This window comes from Emydura macquarii, unplaced genomic scaffold (genome assembly GCF_026122565.2).
Source record: "Emydura macquarii macquarii isolate MOO-44397 ecotype Brisbane River unplaced genomic scaffold, CSIRO-AGI_Emac_v2 contig_587, whole genome shotgun sequence".
Taxonomy (NCBI): Eukaryota; Metazoa; Chordata; order Testudines; family Chelidae; genus Emydura; species Emydura macquarii.
This window is the reverse complement of record NW_027130724.1, coordinates 10,677,478-10,699,551: the sequence shown is the minus strand read 5'-3', so window position 1 is coordinate 10,699,551 and position 22,074 is coordinate 10,677,478. Positions and strand designations below refer to the sequence as shown.

At 38.9% G+C, this 22,074-nt stretch overlaps 1 protein-coding gene across 5 annotated transcripts in view; it reads right to left on the bottom strand.

Annotated features, from left to right (window-relative positions):
* The window catches only part of PLEKHA7 (pleckstrin homology domain containing A7), a 291,612-nt gene that overhangs the window by 233,714 nt on the left and 35,824 nt on the right, over positions 1-22,074 (bottom strand). For 2 of the 5 annotated variants that reach the window (XM_067540688.1, XM_067540693.1), the window contains 2 exons: positions 17,400-17,476; positions 17,210-17,267 (listed from right to left, as the gene is read on the bottom strand). In XM_067540688.1, the coding sequence (XP_067396789.1) occupies positions 17,210-17,267; positions 17,400-17,476 (135 nt within the window). Of the gene's footprint in view, positions 1-17,209; positions 17,477-17,570; positions 17,654-18,107; positions 18,172-22,074 lie in introns of those variants that run through there. The other 3 variants (XM_067540692.1, XM_067540691.1, XM_067540690.1) reach the window with 3 other exon arrangements.

Here is a 22,074-nt window from a genome sequence, read left to right as displayed (position 1 = left end):
CTGGAGGTGTATTGGGGTCACCCTGAAGCATAACCACAGCTGGTAAGAGTCAAGGTATGGCTGCGTGGCTGTAGCACACACACACACAGACATAGCTGGGAATGACTTACATGCTGGAGGCTGTTTGTGAGCAGTGCATGCTGAGGCTACAGCAGCAAGGCACTGTAAAGGGGACCCCAGGTTATAGGGCAGTGGTGACATAGCTACTCAGTCTGGATTGTACCCTCATCGGTCACATTATCAGCAGCGAAGCCAACAGGTTGGTGTGTATTCTGTCTTTATGGAGACAGAGGACGTAATATTTCTGTGGGCATCCAGTAACAGGAGCTGGAGGCTGAAGGGAGGCACTTCTGGCAAGTTCAAGAACTGAAGTACACCCAGGGTTAACCTGCAAGAAAAAGTTAGGACTGGAAGAGTGTTTGGCTGGCTAACAGAGTGGGCTTCCTCCTCCAGACTGGCCATCCTCCAAGCAAATATTTATATAGGCATGTAATTTCTCTCTTTTCATACCTAAACAGCATATTATAGTCTAAAAAATGTTTTTTCTGTAATCATAATATGTTTCCAAAGAAAAAATTACCTATGATGGACATGTGGCCTGATTTTCCAAGGGGCTAAGCACCTGCAGCTTACTTTGAAGACAAAAGGAGCTGGAAGTTCTCCGTACCTCTGAAAACATGCCAATGGAGTTATCTGGATAAACAGTATTTAAAGAAAAACATCTTGCCCAAAGTCCCTAAGGTTGCCTGAGATCACTGGTGAGTCTATAAACCAGATGGTTCCCCCCTTGGTAATTTAATCTTCTACTTTTTAAAATGCAGACATAAGTTTACAAAGGTAGAAAAATTTACAGTGCATTTCTCCCCTGTAGTATTTCATGCCTATTACCTATAGTGACAAGTCTGTGATTAACCTATTTAAACTTGTGTCTGTATTTCCATTATCAACTCATATATTCAGGGTTGAAAGTCTGGCCATGAAATTTAAGCCTAATTATTTTATACACATTTCCTTATGGAGTATCCACTAAGGCAATTTACCATACCTTAAATCAGAAGGGTCAGAGTATTCATTCATGATGCACCTAACTCTAATCAGTTCTAAACAGAAGTATAATTGGACAGTTGGTAAATACCCATAACACAGACACCTCCACCTTGTCTGCAACTATATTCAGCCATTTATAAATGCTAATGTCAGCAGTCAGTGACACCTGGATTAAAGATCAGCAAAGCCCCTGAAATCAGCATGAAAGACCCACAATGTATATTGCCATAAAATCAACTATACAAGGTCTACTCCTTTCCAGAGACTGCAACCCCTTGTCTCTAGCGTAACTGGGATGGGTCAGTATTATCCTCCCCCATCTCACCTTCCTTTTCTTTTTTTCATTGTAGCCATGGATCTCCCAGGCCAAATCATCATTGTCTACTACCAAGCTAGGCTGAGTGAAGGGCTCCTTGGAGAAGATCCTAACAAGATCTTCATTAAAAGGAATAGGTCCTGTGGGTATTCACAGAGGTGTTGTGGTCTAAAGGATTGTTAACTCCTTTGCCCTTAGTGGAAAACCTTCTTGCACCAGTTTAGTTAAATCAAAAGCATTTCCACACTGCAACTAAACAGATTTATCTCCCATCAACAGAATTGTTTCAGTTGTGAATCAGAGTCACTGTCATCGACTGAACGCATTTTTTATGTGAACATATAACTGTTTCCACTGATTATTATTATCTTTCAGATGGAGGTAATAATACTTATCTCCCTCACAAGGCTTGTTTATATTAATTTTTTGTTTTGTTGTGTTTTTAAAAACACATTCATATATATTAGTCTGGATACTCCCCAAATGTTTGTTCCAGGATACAAAATGTTTGTGGTTTCCACCAGAGATCACCCTAAAGGAAACCATAAATATTTTTGTATTCTGGAACAAATGTTTGGGGAGTAGCCAGACAAGGATTTAGAAACACTGATTACCTCAAGTACATTGGAAATCAAAGATATTTGTGTATCTTATTTAATGTTTGCACAGCATTTTAAATACAAAATGTTTTACAGTGTTTACACTCATTATCAGGACCTCAAAAATTCTGCACCTGAAGGAATTTGCCACAGAAATCTAAGGTGCATTAGACTCTAAGGTCTTGATTACAAACAAGTTGCACTGATTTAACTAAACTGGCGTAATGGTTACACTTGTAAATGTACACAGTCCTAAACATTCATTAAGAGAAATTAGGTTTGTAGCCCTTATGTTTGCAATGAAGCCGTTAAAAATATGAAAACTGAATTAGTGCTATGCCTTTTAAACATCCAATAATCTGAAACAATAGCTTTAAATGGGAGCTGTCCCATTCATCTCAACAGGATGCTCACTCAAACTCAAAATGTCCATTTAAATGCTAATGTTTTCACTGTTCTAGCAGATACATAACAACCCACAATCTCAAACTGCTTCCCATGACTCCAGAGGTGCTAAACCGCTGAAAAATTTTACAGTGCAATTAAGCATTCTTAGTACAAACGTCTGCAGCACACTGAAAACCAAAGGTCAATATAAATTGAACATCAAGTTAATTGACCGAGAGACTGCTGTACTGACTGAATAAAATACGATTAATACAATTCAAGTCTCAATTTCTTAATTTACTTGAAGATGTCTCTGATCTCGCAGGCTGCCATTACAACGTGCTGCAGAATCTACAAGTCTTGCCACAGCATTTAGGTCAAGCCTGCCAAACATTACACAGGACATCTGACAACCACTCTGCAACTATCTCATGACCTGGACCACAAAAAGTATCAGTCATTATGCCTCCCTATGCCAGTAAAATTCTTCAGCACCATGAATCAACAGCCTCATATCCTCATTATTGCTCACTCCACAACCATCACACCACTTAAACTCGCACTTGAGCCCACAACCCTCAGCTACTGCCTCACTACCACGATCTCTCAGCAAGACATTTGAGCCAATGTGCATGTCATTTCAGCCACTCATCTGTTACTACCTGCTTCCATTGCACTGAAATAGCACAGGCAGGTTACCCATAAACATCTTCCACACTGCTAGCCATGCTTCCCTCATACTCTCACCCTTCTTGACAGACCTTGACATTGGAGGCTGGTGACTGTGGCTTTCTTCTTTCTTTAAACCACCCGGGGGGAGAGGAAGAGTTCTCTATAAAAATCCCTAGTTCTCTTAGTTCCTTCCTTTACTTCATCCCACTTAGTAATATAATTTCACAGTTTAACTTCAGCCGCTTCAAACAGACACCCAACTCTCTTTTTTCATTGAATTTTGCACTGATACTTGCCTTGTCCACCACTTCATTCAGTCTTAAATTTATTCCCTTGAAGATTAATAAGAGAAGGATGACACATAGTATATGTAACTAATTTATCTCCCTTCTCAACTCTTACCTTACTTGCTCCTCTCTGAAAGTCAGGAAACATCATATTATCTAGCTCTGTGAACGTACCAAAAATACAGCCTAGACAAGTGAAACAACAAACTTAAGTATCCAGAGTTTTCTGATTTGGATCAAAATACAATCTCACTGGTGTGTTTGATCCAAAGCAGAAAATGAAAACACCCATCTATCTTAATATCTTTGTAAATATCATTGATAGCATGTAGGTTTGCTTTTTTTTTTTTTTTTTTTAATTCACTGGGAATGATACCCTAAGATTCCCTAAAAGAGCCCCCACTGTCCTGCAACTTCTTATATCCTGGGCTATTCTACAAATATTGTGACTGCCACATCAGCCCTGCTCACATTCAAACTTATGTCTGTTCAAAATGCTGCAACACACCTAATAACCTGTAAATGAGAATCTGACCACATCCACCATTTCCTGAAACAATCCCTTCATTTGCTTCCAATCTATGTCTTCAAGATCACCCCTCCCCCACATCATCCTACACCGTACTTACCTTTCCCTCCCACTGCTCTGCCATTTTTTATCACCACTCAATCTTTGCTCTGGATAAAGTTAGTTTACACAATCTCTTTGGAGGGTCTGACTACAATCATCCTTTTTGAAAGTCACAGCTCAAAACATATATATGCTGCCTACAGCCAATTCCCCCTCTGCCAGTACTTCTACTAGCATCCTTTCATGCCTCTCCTAGTCCACTGGCCACAGATACTCCAACAGTTTCCATTACCCATTATTGAAACCCTTGTACATTGTGAGAATTACCATTATAATGCAATATATAGCACATACACTGTAAGTGACAAGTTAACTTATATTGGATTTAGGTAAAATGAGGAGAACCCAATAAACATCTGAAAACTGCAGCCATGGTCCAATTTAATAGCCAAATTTTTCTCAGACGCATATTATATGAATATCATGAAAATCTATTATTTTGTTTGAGATACACAGCAGTGTTTATGTCTGAGACTAGAACCTGCCTTTACAAGTACATCTGTTGTAGATTTGTGAATAGGATTTTAATGTGCATATAGTAACTAGTTGATTTATCTTTGGAAAGTAGCTTGAGAGTCACTCCGCAAGCCGTAAGTACTTCATTATTTGTTAAAAACTTTGTAATTGTAAACAGAAATAACATTAAATACTTAGCATATGCAAAATATTTTAAACAGACTATTTTTCCTAGATTAATTTTTCTATGCCAATAAAGTTCTTCTGGGTGAAGAAGCAATGTAATTCTGATAAAAATCATCATCTATGTTTTCTTTCCTGCATTCTGACCAGCTCAAGTCTTTATTCTCTGCAGTTCAACAGCAATAGAATTAGTCCCACAACCACAGAATAAAGAATTTTAAAAATGTCATTCAACTCCAAGGCTTTAATATTTACAAACAACTTTTCTAATTGAAAGTAGCCACCCACCAGCATTCAGACTGGTTACAGGGGCCACAGAAAAACCTAAAAAAAAAGATATTTCAGCAGCAGTTCACTAGGTCACATGACAAAACTGCCCAGCTGGTTGTGTTATCTCATATTTACATATAATTTTTCTCTTTCCGAAGAAAAGTCAAGCTGCTCACAGGGAAGATGGTGGCTGTCTATGATACCAGGGGCTACCATTTTCCTTAACAGCAGGCTGGCTTCACTCCCACTAGTAACAAGGAGAGATGCCAAGCCTTTTGAAAGAGAACATTTTTCTAAGAGCAGTTTCTGGCCATACTTCCACTGATAAAGAGAAATGGCAGCCCTTCTGACAGACAGTAGTTCTTCTCTGTAGAAGAAACTAATTTTTCAACAGAAAATATTCCCATAAAGCTAAAATTTCTTTTAAAAAACCACCTATTGCACCAGATCTACTCAGACTGAGCTGTGGGGGAAATTCATGGAGCAGCACACAAGAGATTTGCGCGGCAAGAGGGAGGGAGAAACATGTATATGAGTGCATACACACATGCAGGAGAACATGGAGGTTAGGAGTTTGGAGAAGCTAGCCAGTACTTGCTATGACCGCTTTGTGCTGCTCAGTGTGGGAGTGAAGCTGGGTGTAATGGAAAAATATATCTTTAAAATTCAGTTTAATTTAATCCAGGACTACAAACACTGTTATACATAATTTTATAGTTATTACATGGCATCACTACAAAACAGAGTTAAGGTTGTTTGGGTTCCCCCAAAACTTAAAAGAAATCCAAACACTAAGTTAGGAAACTCAGAGTTTTTGTTTGTGTTTGTGTTTGTAATTCTTGTTTTGGGAATAATTGCAACATCTCTAATGTGTTTACCCTTAAAATTACGGATATGTATTTCATTTTAACTGTAGTTTAATGTAGTTTTTATCTGGGAATAGCAAAAGGCTTATTAATTTTAAGTATAAAGTAAGTCTCAATATCAGTTCTTCTAAATCTATTATAGTTTATATTGTATATTTTTGGTTCTAGTGATAAAATATTTTCCAAACTATGAATATTTTTTTCTAAAGAAAATAAAGGAACTTTGCTGCAGAAAATATTCCTTTTGCAGAATTGACGAATGCTTGTTACAGAAATGGGCATTAAGGTGAATGGAACTCTATGGGTCCTGGAGATAATTGCTCAAGTCCATGAACCAGATGCTGAATAAAAGCTGATAGATGGGAACATGCTGACATTAGTTATAAGAATAAGTATCATCTTGACTCCTGAGTTAATGGACATTGCCAAGTACTTCAATAGTTGTAGTCCCCCTCCTCCAAACCCAATTGTTTCCATACTTCTTTAGAATCTCAAGTTAGACAACTCTATATCCTATTCAATAAGTATGGGAATGCAACCTTCTCTGCAGAGCCAACAAGTTCAGAGTTAGCCACCTTTTTAAAATGTCTCCATTTTTTAAAAGTATAAATGTATTTATTTTAACATACATACGCAACACACACACCCCAAGAGGGCATTCTCTAATAGATTACACTGGTATTAAACAAAATGAAAATAGAGACCTACCATTGGGGCTACATTTACACTGATGGCGGCAAAATCGCCGCCGCCAGATCCATCTTTCAGGATCAACTGAGCGGTCAGTGAGACCCGCTCAATCGATCAGGAAGTCGAATGAATAAGTCCACCCCCTTAAGTAGTGTAGCGCTGAGTCGATGGGAACGGCTCAGTGCAGTGTGAACAGCGTGCAGAAGGGAAGCAGAGCAGTCGACGTCAGTTACGCAAACTACTCTGTGTAGTTTGCGTAACTCCTGTCAACTGCCGCCGAATCGCGTGGTAAGTGTAAACCAGCCCCATGATTCTTTAATTGAAGGAATTAATGTTTATCCACTACTCCACTAGTATGTCAAAGTGTCTAGTTCAACTTCTGCAATTTATTTATTACAGAACTACACATCAAGCAACAGCATAATCTATTTGATGCTAATCTGCAATGAGCAATTTAACAATTAGTTGGATTAATCAGAAAATCCCAAATTACAGCTCACCTCTTAGCTGTTTGGGAAAATAACATAGAATCATACAAATGTAGGGCAACAAGGACCCTCATCAAGTCCAGCCCCCTGCCCGGATGAAGCTGGAGTAAGTGTGCCTAGAACATCCCTGACAGGTGTTTGTCCAACCTGTTCTTAAAAACCTCCCATGATAAGGATTCCACAGTATCTTGGAAGCCTATTCTGGAGCTTAACTACCCTAATAGTTAGAAAGTGTTTGCTAACCTAAATCACCCTTGTGCAGATTAAGCCCATTCCTTCCTGTCCTACTTTCAGTACACACAGAGAACAATTGATCACGAATCCCTTTATAACAGCCCTTAACATACGTGAAGACTGTTATCAGGTCACCCTAAGTCTACTTTTCTCAAGACTAAAAACATACCCAAAGCTTTCCCCACAGGTCAGGTTTTCTAAACCTTTTATCATTTCTGTTGCTCTTCTCTGGACTCTCTTTAGTTTGTCCACATCTTTCCTAAAGTGTGGCACCCAGAACTGGACACAGTATTCCAACTGAGGCCTCACCAGTGCTGAGCAGAATGGGACAATTACCTCCCATACACTACATACAACACTCCTGTTAACATATCCAAGAAGGATATTAGTTTTTTTCACCACTGCATCACATTGTTGGCTCAAATTCAATTTGTAATCCATTACAATTCCCAGATCCTTCTCAGCAGTACTAGTACCACCTAGCCAGTTATTCCTCATTTTGTAGTTGTGCATTTGATTCTTCCTTCCTAAACAGAGTACTTTGCACTTTTTTTTTTTAAATTGAATTTCATCTTGTTGATTTCAGACCAATTTTTCAGATCCTTTTCAATTCTTACCCTGATCTCCAAAGTGTCTGCAAACCCGCCCCACCCCCCAAGCTTGGTGCCATCTGCAAATTTTATAGGCATACTTTCCCCTCCAAGTTATTAATGAAAATATTGATTACCACCGGACCCAGGACTGACCCCTGTGAGATCCTACTAGATATGCCCTCCCAGTTTGACAGCAAGCTGTTAATAACTACTCTGAGTATAGTCTTTCGGCCCGTTGTGCACTCACCTTATAGTAATTTCATCTAGACCACATTTCCCAAGTTTGTTTATGAGAATGTCATGTGAGACTGTTTCAAAAGACTTACTAAAATCAAAACATATCACGTCTACTATTTTTCCTCCCATCCACTAGACCAGTAACCCTGTCAAAAAAATGAAATTTGGCTGATTTGGCTTTATTTGTACTTGGCAACATGATGGCATATTCAAAGTCAAATACAGATAAAATATATATAGTATTGAAAAAGGTAGATTTGATCATATTGGGTTCTGTAGATAGATCAAAATCAACTGTGATTAGCAAGCATTTTTGGGCAAAAGCAGCAGTCAAAGTGCTCAGAAATTAAAGTACAAATAAAATGTTTAGGGAACACAGATCTTTATATGCCCAAAGTTTAACCAAAGTCAGATACACAAGTAGCATAAGTATCTCTGCTGGAAACAAAGTGTTCTTTGTGAGAAAGAAATAAAGACATTTTAGTGTCCTATTTAACAAGATCACTACCTTGATCCTAAAATAAGCAGCAAATTTTCATATTACAAGGCAACTGGCACAGTGCCCACTGAGTCTTTTAAATTAATCCCTACCTAAACAGAGACATAGGAATGGACAGATACACAGTAAGCCAGGAAAATGTGCTCATTTATTGGATATCATTTGCTGTATTTAAACCATTAACTTTTATTTTCTTCTTAGTGATCCAGGTAACAGGATACCAGACTTAAAATTGATAAGGCAAAGAGTCATAATGATGTGGGAGAAGGAACAGGCTGACCACAACAACAAAAAAGATATTAAAGCAACAGGCTGTCTTAAAAGATATGACTCTTCTATTATTCAGAGTAGGGACTGTGCCTTTTGTGTTTGTATAGCCACTAGCACATTGTGGACACTACTTGCTGCATCATAATAAAAATCACATCGCAAATATCTTGCCTTCATAGATCCCAGAAGTGTGGTTTTATCAGTAAAACAGATTGCATAGTATCTAATATAGCTTACTGAAATGTTTTGAAAATTCAGCAAGCATTTAATGAACATTTTTCACCACTTTTCAAAATGGCTCTAACAAACAATAACTTTGAGAGAAAAATACTACTGATATTTCAGTGTACAATATTTTAAACTAATACCACATCACACAGGGAAAAAAATTAAGCATCAAATCATCCTCTGACCCTGAGAGGAACAAAAATACTGGATTGTTGTACGGTATATTATAACTCTCAAGAATTTTTTCTGAATCAGCTGGCCATTCAATTCTTTCACAACTGCAACTAAATTAAGAGAATTGCATAACTGCAAGCAAAAATAATATAAACACAGAAGCATATTCCATAAAATGATAAGGGGAGAAAACCACTAAAAATTTGAGTTAAGAATATATTGCCTTTACCTTACCATACATTTTTATATTCCAAAAGAGAGTACTATAATACTAACTATACACTAGAAATTGATGTATTTCATTGGGATAGATTAAGTGTGTATCATTTTAGCACTGTAGTACTGCATTCTTGTAAAGAACCACTCAAGGAACGTAATATCACATTTAACACTATACAATATGAAACATTATGCTTCACTGTGGAAGATCAATAAAAATACATCTCACACAACTGCACAGCAGTTGTGTGTACAACTTATGTAAACAAAACTGCATTATGTAAATGTATGTATTAATATTGATCATGACTATACATTTAATTTCAGTTAAAAATTTGAAAAACTCATAAGGGATCAAGAAGATGTTATCTGTTTCTTCTCTACTCAGAGAAAAAGCTAAATTCAAAAAACAAGATTTATATTTTTCCCCCACAACACTTGAAGTTATTTTATTTCCAATAAAGCTATTACAGTCTACACATTCACTAGTATTCAAGCCTTCAAGTTTTAAGATACCTAATTAAAATAATCTATCTTGTACTCAATTATTCATCAGAGGCAAGAATATTCTCCTTTAAACAATTTTTCTCGAGACAAAAAACATTTATTCCTACAGACAGCAGAACTTGATGGCTGCAATAACATCTACAGTACAGGGAAACATCTGAAACAGAACAGCAATCTCAACCTAGAAAATTCTTTTCCCTTTTGTGAGTTTGCGTCATGCTTAAAAAACTGCAGTCATTATAATTAAGAGCAATGTTCTGAAGTGTATATGTCAGTAAGTACTTCCTGAGACAGGTAAACTATGCATTTTGAAATGAAGTGCAATTAAGATTAGCATTTCTAAAACACATAGTAGCACTCACCCTTTTGCTTATAGAGAAACATCATTTGTAATTCAGGTGGTATGGGGACTTAACATCAATAATTGTAGCCAAAATTCAAGTTCTCTTTGATGCTACCTTAACTATCACCAAAAAATAAATAAATAAATAAAAATCTATCAAAGCATTACATGACAGACAAAAATTATGGATGGACTTTGTTTTACAAATTAAAAAATATTTAAGAATTGCATTTTTTAAATCTTTACATTTTAGAGAGGCTTTTAGATCAGAATATCTGAAAGTAATAAAATGAATGAATACACAACTCCCCAATAAAAGTATGTGAATATAGTTTCAGTAGTCAGTGAAGAGTAGCTTCCATCTAGCACATTTTCAGCAGCAAAAAAATTACCAGAAATGCCCTTTTAAAATAATCAAAATTAAAACTCAGTCCTTGAAGAATATGTGAGAATTAGGATATTCATATTTACCATAAATTACTTCAATATAGGAAACAAATTTAGAAACCTAGGCTTTGATATATTTAGCATAACTTTTATGATAACCATGAATACAAAATAAAGAACATTTCTGAAGTGCAGTCAACATAAGTCATTTAAACAAGAAGGAACTTTTACCACTCTTAGCAAGCACTGTGTAAATATAATATATATATTATATAAATATATAAAACCAGATCTTGGATCCTATGTGTTTTAACTCAAGTTATTATTTATATACAGTACTCAAGTGTGCTAGGTACTTTCTGACAAATAGGAAAACAGGTTTCTTGGCTTGGGAGCTTACAGTCTAATACTATACTCTATGCATGTATAACACTCACACACAAATATTAAAACAACATTAAGGTTGCAAAGTTAAATGCTCAAAATGCCCAAGTTAAAGGGCCTGTGCAACCTTAATAATTCAACCCCCTTGTGCATACACATTAAGATACAGCTGGTTACATGAGCACATACTATTTTTTCCACAGGAGGAACCTGCTCTGTGGATGAATCAGGGTTGTATATGTAGAAGGCTGTTGCTTCATTTGTTGCAGAAGCTCGAAGGCATGTAGCAAATAAGACAGTGAATTACAGGAAAAGAAAAGATGATGTCGTGGTTAAGGCAGGTGAATCCTGCCCTGGAGAAGAAGATACAATCCCTGCATTTGCCCCAGAGTTTCTATATGGTATTAGCCAAGTATCTTAAATCACAACTTTTCACAGGTAGTCACTAATTGGAAGTTCCTCATTTTCTGGGTGCCTGACAATGAGTATGATTTCTAGAACTCACAATAAATAAAAATCAATTATTTAAAAAATGTAAAAGTTGGATTTTTTTTTTACTTTAATTAAATGCATTTTTATTTCTTAAAATAAACCTCTTTAAAATTAAAATTGGAATGATGACAACCCATGTCCCTGTTCAGTCTAATATTTGGACAGTAACTTCCTTTGTTTCAGCTCTCACTAAATAAATGCACATTTAATTGTTCCGTCAGTTAGTCGGAATGGAAAGCATCTTCTAGGACAACCATCAGATTCCACAAGTCTGTGACAGTTCATAGATCAGTCCCTTGACCAAAGACACATCCCTACTCCTCACCCCTCCCCACAGGGTGATACTAAAGCCTGCAGCCACAAACTAAGCAATGAGGGGAAAACAAAATGTTGACTAGCTGCTCATTAACTAAGAACTATCCATCTTGTGCACTAAATATGGCAGGGATCCTGTGGGGAAAAAATGAAATGGTATGCCATCATATAAGTAAAGACAAACACATGGGGGTTGAATTTAGATTGCACAGGCAACTAGAATTCTAGTATTTTCTAACTTTAGAGTGCTTATCTTTAAAAGAACATTGTTAGGGTTGCAAATTGGTTGTGTGTGTGTAATATTTAGTAAGAGCCATGTGTTTTTAAAACACTTGAATAATGTGCCATGCATATTTTCAGCACACAGGAAAACATTGAATACGCATTAAAGAATACCACCATAGTTATAAACAATGCCTCTTTAGCTGAACACAAAAGCACCTCTATTCTGATCAATCTTCCCCAAAGAAGAGCCAAAATTGGTACATAAGACATAGATCAAAGACATAGCTTAAAAAACAAATCAATGAAGAAATATCTTGAGCTATTTTAAGTGCTGATTTCCATTTATAATTTGTTAGTTTTCTAAATATCAAAGCTGTCATTTGAACATACTAGTGCCATTAGAGTCAGTTCTATTCCTTAAACTTTCCAAAGCTGCATCATTATTTTAATACTGTAGTATGTAATTTCTCCTGGTATGATGTATACATATTTTTATATTACTGTGGGCAGATGAAGCCCTGTTATAATTATCAAAAACAGATTATGTGTCTTGGATAGAGCATTTTAACATACATATATATTTCAGTTCTTTTAATAAACTATAAAAAGGCAACATAAGAATAGAGAACTTCCATTTCTTGTTCAGCTTAAAAGTCCTTTAGATGTTTAGTGGAGGCAGTAAACTAGTGAACACACTTTAAGGCTTACAGTATGTATGTATATATTTTCTTCTATCAATTGTTTCAGTATTTTCCCTGCATTCACCTTATCTTTACACAAGAAGGGAGTTTACCAAGCCAATTAACCTATATATGCCAGTAACTCAAGTGTCTGAAACCAGTCTGAGCAACAGTAATAGGGCTTTCATTCACCTCCAATACAGCTGCACTCGCTCATCCTGTAATGACTGGATGGAAAGTAAGTGTCCCAGAGGCTATAACCAACCATTAGGGAATAGAAAATAAAGCCAATTTATGCTGTACTTAGCTCTTGTAGGCTCAGAGGTTCACCTACCATGATGCTCCCAGGCACAGAATACAAATTCTAGTATCACTTTTCAATCAGTGTTTCTCTAAAACTGGCACACTGCTCTGTGACCCTAATCACTGGATTCACTGTGTTCATTCTTCTCAAAAATCAGAGCAATATAAATTTTACAGATTAAATAATTATGTTTCAACTTTGATCCACAAAGCTTATGTGTTTAATACATTTTAATCAGGCAGAATTTAAAAGAATCAATGTGTTTTAAAGGATTTGTTTCCTTATCTGATATTGATGTAGGTGGGCCATACTCTAACAACAGATCAAGTCTCTTCAGCATTTTAGAAAGGCATCTCATCAACTGGTTTGATTAATCTTTATTTCACAAATCAGCATTCAAAGACCCCATGAGATGACAATGTTAATTAGGCTTACAAATATACATTTCTTCTTTCATCAATCAAAAACTGAACACAAGAAGGCTTTACCCTAGAAAATACAAACCAGTTTTGCTTCACATTAGGTTAGACCCATTATTATTGCTACTTAGTCTTGATTGGTTTGTTTGAGAGGAAGTGGGGGGTTTAAAGGAACCACTTAATGTTACCAAAATTTGTATCTCTTGAAAATTGAATAGTTTGACCTTTTAAGGAACTAGGTTAAAACGGCTTGAAAGACTGCATCAAATAAAATATTTTAAAACAGATACTAGAAGAAAAGATCCTTTTCAATTATTTCCCATTTTAAATGTAAAGCTACTAAGTGTGACTGTTAATTAAGTGTTCAATTAAACAATATTACAGAGGAAAGACATAAGAAAAATTCAAGTGTTTCCATGTATTTCAGTAATTGCCCAACCAAAAACAGGAGTGTTCAGTTACTGACATTCTAATGTTGAGAGTAAAAATAAATATTGCATAAAAGGATTCAGTTCTCAAGAATGAATCTATTCCATCATTTGCTAGTGTTTATTTCCACTTAGACTAATTTTAGTTTATTACAGAAGAAAAAAAAAGAATTCTAAAACCAGAAAAACATGATCCTGTCTTAAAAGCAACAGTAAGAAGGAGGAAGCCACAGAATTGCCACATCTTGAAACAGACTTGCCTTTTGAAAACAAAATTAAATTACACCTATCTGTAGTACAATGCAGAATTGTCAACGCTTCTAAATAATGCTGAAGCAAACTGGAGTCCTTTTTAAAAGTCACCATCATCAAGTGAAGCCTTTAGAGTGAGTGCATTTTTTCATGGTAAACAGACCATAAGTGGAGTTAAACAGTAATAAGTTTTTCCTTACTTTGAACCAAAAGCATTCGCTTCTATCATAATTATGTTACTTTTTTAATCTTGAATTAAATTTGCAGTGAGATATTTTCTGGTACACAGTCAAGTTACCACATGTTGCATGGCATCTAATGTATTAGGGTGGCCAAACTGTGGCTCGTGAGCCACATGCAGCTCTTTTACAGTTAAAGTGAGGCTCGCTGAGCCCCTTATACCCCCACCCCATTCTCCATCTACAGACTGGAGTGGGGAGCTCAGAGCTTCTACCTTGTGGCAGGGCTAGAAGATTCTGCCCAGTGGGGAGAAGGAGTCTCAGGGGGTCAGTAAATTTGGCCACCCCTGTAATACATAGTGCAGTGAATTAACTTAGAAATGTTTGAATGGTTGTGAGGTGCATCTAATCATCATGTATGGTAATAAGCAAATATAAAGTATATATTCTTCTCCTAAATTATTTCAAGTGCCAACAGAGATTAGCAACATCCAAAATAAATCAAACTTTCAGAGATGAGTCACTGATAACGGTATGGCTTGGGAAGATTTTAAATATGTTCCTTTATAAGGTCAACACTTAAAATTAGCAATCAGGTATTCAAGAAAGTCAGTATGAGAAACTAAACTGCAAGGAGAGAAATAATGTGTGTGAAGGAGAGAAAGGATGGAAATAAAATGTAGCATACCAAAACAGGAATATGAATATACTATGAAGTTTGGGAGAGGTTTCCTTGAACAGAAACCCAAATTAAGTTTTATAACTTTCTAGGTCCCATGGCAGACTGCATAGGCAAAGTGAAAAGAACCTCTCTTCCTGGAATGACAACATAGAAATGCTGATTACTTCTCTCCCCCTAAACCATAACAGATCCAGAATGGCACCAGCTCCTACAAAACTCTCTATTTTAACACACTGAAGCTCACTAGACCCCATATATCACTACACAGGTGGAAGGATAGAAAATAAAACTCCTGCAACACAACAAGCATTCAGTTCCCCAAAACATTTTATAGAATGCAAAATGACTAAGACATCTCCTAAATATCAAATCTAAGTACATGATCTCAAAGGTCATATGCTGCACAAGTAAAATGACAATTGGTTTTCTGAGAACACCCCAAAAACACTACATCCACCATGAAAGCCATAGGATTTGCAAAATGACAGCCATCTTCTTGAAATTTCCTAGCCTAAGAAGCAAAAATTTTTCAGTAGACAACTCCCATTACAAGCTGTTCAATTGAAACAAGAGCCCAGAAACATATATTTTTAAAAATCCAAGGTATCACTCCACAGGAAACAGAATGTCCACACGACCTCAGAAGTTGTCAAATGATTCCTTTTATGGGCTGAGATCTTCATGCACCTCCTAGGAGTTTGAAGACATATTGTGTCCTTGGGCTGTCAATCTCTCAGTATTTCACTTCTGCTGCATGCTCTAATGTTCAAGTGTATAGTATGCATGGGATCTTCTTAACTTTGGAACACTCCTGGTCTATTTCACTTGCGCAGCCCAACATGAGAATTTGATCACTAATTTTTAAATAGTCCTACATCCTGAACATTTGTAGGAAGTGATTGGTAACGCTGCACCATAGCTTTGAAAGAGGATCCAGTTTTCCTGAATTGACATGTCTCCTATGCAAGTATCTTTCCTTAAAGTCTAAGGGGTGGAGGAGGATTTGTTTCTTTTAGGACATAATGATCCTCCATTTTATTGCACTGCCACAACTGTTCTAGTTTATTGTTCATTTTAATGTTCCCTCACAAATAGAGATTTTTTTAAAAAAAGATTAAAAATGGGGCAGAATAAATAGGGCTATGGGGTGTAGAGAAAAGCAATGCAAATCCTACACAAGATCACTGTAGGTATTAGCTACAGAAGATTAATTATGGCACTTTCATTATTTGATTCAGGGGGCAGGGAGGCTGGCATAACGTGCATGGAAATATAGACAAAGTCATCCCAGTTTATTGTTCCATAGAAGCCCAAACATCAGGTCACTGTCTCCCCCTCACAATATTTATCAATATTACTAGTGTAAAGCAACAACAAAAGTTTATTTATACACCACATTTGCAATTGCTCTATAGAAAGCCCGCAAAACGACACCTACACAATTTACCCAGCATTTTCTGCACTGATCACACCACCTCTTTTAGGGATAGCCTGGGTGTCCTCAAGCTCCTGTTAACTTGAATTTGAATCAAGTTACACGTCCCAATTCCCTGCCACCCCACTGTAGAGTAATTTAACATTTCGAGCCTCACGGCAGACACATCCTGAGACTACGCCTCCATTTAAAAAGAAAATCAACCCGTTCCCTGAATGAATGCAGCAAACTCCGCCGAGGTTGAAAGAGAAGAGCCGCCGCCGCCGCCCCCGCTGACAGCGGCGGTGCTGCGAGTCCGTTCCCGCGGCACCGGTTTTAAAGCACCCTCGGTTGCTGCGGTGCAGCTACAAACACGTCCCGCTCAGCAGCAGCAGCAGCACACACCGCCGGCCAAGTTTCAGCCACCCGCTCGCTACTCCAGCGCAGCCCGGGAGAGCCCCCGCGGCCACAACCTGCCGTGTAAACACGCCCAAGAGGAGCAGACTTCCTCCTCCTCCTCCTCCTCCTCCTCCTCCCAGGTGAAACTTGTTGCTTCTCAGCGGGAAACAACAAACAGAGAAACGTCCGAGAGGAGAAGGGGGGGGCAAGACCCGGGACAAAGCCCGAGCCCCTGGATTTCCATCCCCCCCCCCCTTCGCTTTCCCTGGCGCTAATCATTAAACAGGAGCCCAGCGCAGGCTGCGGGAACCATTTCACACAGGCACCAACCAACCCAGCCGCCCTCCCTGAGGGCGAGGGAAAGCCGCCCGTGTAAAACCAGCGACTCCCTCCGGCCAACGCCGGCTGCCCCGCGCCGGCGGGGGAGGGGAAGGGGCAGAGGGAGATACTCACTCGATGAAGTAGCTGGCGCCCTCCTCAGAGAAGCCCTCCTCCCAGCCGCGGGGCAGGTCTAGGGAGGCAGAACAAAGGGGGGCGGGGTGAGAACTTGGTGCCCTGCAGGTGCCTCGAGAGCCCCCCGGCCACGTAACGGCCGTTACCCGCTCGCCTCCGCCCTTCCCCCCCCCGCTCCGCCGGCACCCACCTGAGCGGATCATGTGGCCGGAGTTGACGGGCTCGGCCGTGCGGGGATGCAGCCAAGTCGTGGAGCGGGTCAGGTCACTAGGAGGGAGAAGCGGGAAAGAGGCACCTGTTAGTGACGGGGAGGGGCAGCCCCGGCCGGACCCCCCCACCCCCACCTCCGCCAGCGCCTTACTCGATGAAGAAGACGCGGCCGTCCCTGCAGACGCCATAGGACCAGTGCTCAGGTAGAGTGTCCCGCCCCACCGCCTCCGCCGCCGCCATGTTCGCCGTGCGCACAGCCAGCCAGCCAGCCGGCCGGCCGGGGAGGGGGGGTACAAGGGGAGCGCGGCCGGCCGGTCGGCGCCCAGTGCCCGGCTCTGCTCAGCAGCGCCACCGCTCCCGGCTGGGAAAGGCGCAGGCAGAGTCTGCCCGCTCCCGGGGGAAGGCGGGGGGGCCGGTCGCTCGCTCGCTCGCTGTGCAGCCCAGAGGGAAGCCCTCTCCCCGGGGAGCAGGCTGCACAGAGAGAGAGAGACAAACCCCACTCCTGCCTTCGCCCCCCAGCGGGGAGCCGTTCCTGCCCCCTGCCTGGTCACAGGGTCACTCACCCCGTCCCTGCACCGGGCTGGGAGTCAGGTGCCTCTGCCCTGCACGCTCCCCCCACCCCACTAACGGGGCTGAAATCACCCGGCCAGGGGCGATCCGGCTACGAGAGGCTCCGTCCTCCTCGTACCGTGGCTGGTGCAGCACAACTCCACGGAGCGCAGCGGCGTAACTCCGGCTGCTCAGCGATTCTGGCTTGTTCCTCCATTCCTCTCCCACTTCAGCAGGCACGCATACACTGGAGACAATGAGTCTGTCCCCCACCCCCCCATTCGTCTGACCCACGCTTTCATTTTCTGTTTTCTAATTCACTAATTCCCTCACTCCCTGGCAAAACGTTTGGCTGCTGGTTTGTTGTTTTCTCTGCGGCAAATGCTATGCCCGGCAACCAGCAAGGTGGAAGGAGCAAAACAAATCCGGGCAGGTGGAATGGCTCAGTGTAGGGACTGAATATAAAAAGTTTTTTATTCCTTGACTGGTTTCACAGACTTAAGTAGTGGTCAGTCCAAGCCTTTTGACATGGAGAACAAGGGGTTGATGGAGGTTAATTGCTATCTAGCCAACAAGCTGTAGCTATACTCAAAAGGTGGAGAGAGAGTAGGTAGGGGTTATTCAGCCAAGAGAAGGGAGATTATTGCAAAACTCTGCTTCATTAACAATATTTTACATTTATATAGCACCTTTCATTGCAAAGTGCTTCCTATATGCAACACTGCTGAAATGCAGCCGCTTTAGAGTTCAAAGGCACAATTTACACAACACCGAGGAAGGTGACATTTTAGCCAAGGACCCTGGGTCAAACCCCTTTTATTAAAATACTGTGGGATCTTTAATGTGTACACAGTGCACACAGGCCCTCCGGTTCCAAAGGTCTTATCTGAAAGACCTACATACAGCAAAGTCCTCTACTGAAAGTAGATGATCTTGACATTATTGAAACCTGTTGTTCTAATCTTATTCTCCACTATCTTGCATAGCTAAATTCACCTGTGCAAAGGGGATGTAAAACACAACCCTACCATTTTACCATGGTAGAGTTTTACACCCATTTTGAACAGGTGCAAATAACTACCAAAGATACACAGCCAGGGAGAATCAGGATTTAAGAACTTTTAAAATTGGAAGAGATAGTGGAAAGTGAGCTAGTTTCTACTGCACACAGGCAAAAAAAAAGGATGGGTTTTAATGAATTTTCAAGAGCTTAAGGGTGAACATCTTTCCTATGCTTTAATTCACAGATGCTGAAGGTGAAAAACCTATTGATCTTGCACGTTCCCTACTATACAGACTAAAATTTTTCTTCATCCCATTATTCCCAGTCATGTTTTATGTGCCACAGCATATAATTCCTCTACCTCAATGATAAAACCCCCAAGTATTGGTAGAATCATATGTACCCTACTCCTAGATCAAATTACACCACCAGTGTCAATATCATTCTAATAATGTGGTGCTCAGAAATTAGTACATTGCAGATGCTTTGCAGTGATACTGTGTCCTCTGCATTTGTTATTATTGCCTTTATAATTATTTACTTGTTTAGTACCAACAATGTGCATACAGCTGTAAAAAAACAAGCTCCCCTGCCTTGAACAACTTATTTTACTACAGTGTCCCAGGGCAAGTCCTTTTACACCCATTAATTGCATGGACTAGTTAAATTGGCATATATTTCCCTGCCATGGCTTTGCCTCTAGACCCCCATGACTGCGTGGACTTCTGTACCCATAATGACCATTAACTGAGTTTAACAATAACCCTTCATTGTGTAAACCACTTGGGATGATTTTGTGACTTGTCTTCAGCAATGTTATGTAAAAAATATTTTCAGTAATTCAAAAGGAACCTGTTCTACACAGCACTGTTCAACATTAAAACCTGCTTCTGATGCTTAGCAACTATACTTTTGGAAAAGATGTTGCATACTTTTCTCCCTACCAGAGATAATGACTTCCCATTATTGATTGGAGCTCTTTAATCTGCACATTAAAGTCCCATTCTCACCCCACAGAGAGACTAAATTGTCTTACTGATCTTGACATGTTGAATGACTACTGTTCTTTAACATCGGGTGATGATGAAAGACTTCTATCTACATGATTCAACTGATGTACCTTAACTTCAGTTACATACACTTACACACTTTAATCTCAGCTGGTTTCATACCAATATTTTTAATTGTCTTTTTCCCAACAACAAGAGGCTTCCTCAGTAAAACCATACAAATATACAGCTTAATTTTCATACATGTTAAATAATAAAGTAAGAAAATATCTTAAGTCCAAGGGAAACATTTGCCTACAAGTTATGAGGGCCTGATCAAAAGACCATTGGTGTCAGCACAGGCTCCTGTTGATTTAAATGAACTATTGATCAAGAGTCTAATCTGTAGTTGTGTAATCTGTATTTTAACACAAAGGTTCATATATCTTATAAACAACTACATGTTACTTTTTGTGTTATTAGAAAGTCCTGCATTGGCACTTTTTTTTTTTTTTTTTTTTTTTTTACAGACCTTACATATAATACTTAAAAGTAGAATATTATAGCAGAGTAACTAGTTATGGTTGTTACTTACTGTTTAAAAGACAACCCTTCTAAGTGCTCAAAAATCCACAAGCTGACTTAGATTGTCTTGAAATTTTGTGTGCCTCACGGTGGTGTTAGGGTAAGGTTAGTGATCTAAATTTGGGGTCATTTGAGCAAGTGGCTTCTGAGATACAACAAATGCTATGTTTATAAAATCACCTACACCAATTCTAGATGGTGCAACCTGCTCATCTTCCCCCAAGGCAATGCAAAAAAAAAAAAATGTCTTTCAATAAGGGAAAATTCCCAAGTTCTTTACAAAATTCCTCCACCTTTAAAAAAAATCTGAATATTAAAATTTGGAAATTAACATTGAAGGGATGCAGCTAGTTCCCCACTGCCATATAGTTCTTCTTCACTCACTATCATCCCACCAGCCTGTACTGACCACACAACTTTAAACTTGTTACCTAAAATTTGCAAAAATATATTCATAAGTCAAAATGAATTTCTAGTTGATTTCCTAGTAAAGTTATTTAGTTCCAATTTTTAACACATTCATTACAACTACAAAAACTACAAAAGAACGGTAGGTGTATTTGTTGCTATACAATATAATATATATAGTGAAAACAGCCTATTTAGATACATTTGTGGTGTCACAATTGTATTTCACAGCTAAAAATTGATTAAGCATTCCAATTCTGTTAATAAAATTATTTTTCTACTTCACTGCACATCACACAGAGAATTTATGTAACTTACATAAAGAATCCTAGGACTATTTTCTTTCAAAATCTGTATTTACACATTTAATAAATGATATGTAAAGGCAACAGTATACATCCATATTATTTCCATTACAGAACAAAACAAGGTAGTCCAGTTAAGACAGAGTCTGTGCTAAAGCATATGTGGGGATAAAACTGAACAATTATATGGCAGTGGAAAGACTGTTCATTTTTCAGACTTTTTAATGTTTGGATTTTTGTAAAGAGAGTGTGGTGGGGTTTGCATGTAGTTTTTTTTTTGGTCAGGGAAATTTTTAGCTGAGCTGCAATGAAACTCACCTTCACCTTCAACTCTTTCAGCAAAATTATGTTTGTGTATATCTGTTGGTTTGTTTAAGATTAACACAAACCTTTAAATCAGCTTGACCAGTATAGACTACAGGAGCAGAGCCCTGCACTGACAGAACTTATAAGGCCCTTCAAAGTAGGGCTCCTCTCTGGCAAACTTTGCAAGTCCACAGCTGATATGCATTTGTAGGTATGCATTTGAGGGAAATTATCCTTGTGTGGGATATGGGGTAGGGGACAGAAAGGAAGATGGGAGGCTTTTATAAGATGTAAACCTAGAGGGTTTAAAGTTTTAAATCTAGAATATGTTAAGCATTAAGTTTTTTGCATAGAGAAGACGCTGCCTTTTCCTGCATCTCCTTCTGTGCCTCCTCCAATTCAACGCACCTCACTTTCATGTCCCCCAGTATTCTATCTCACTATAAATCCACCATTGTTCTGCCCTTCTCTATCTCTTCTGCGTCCCATATTGCCCTTCTATTACAAGGC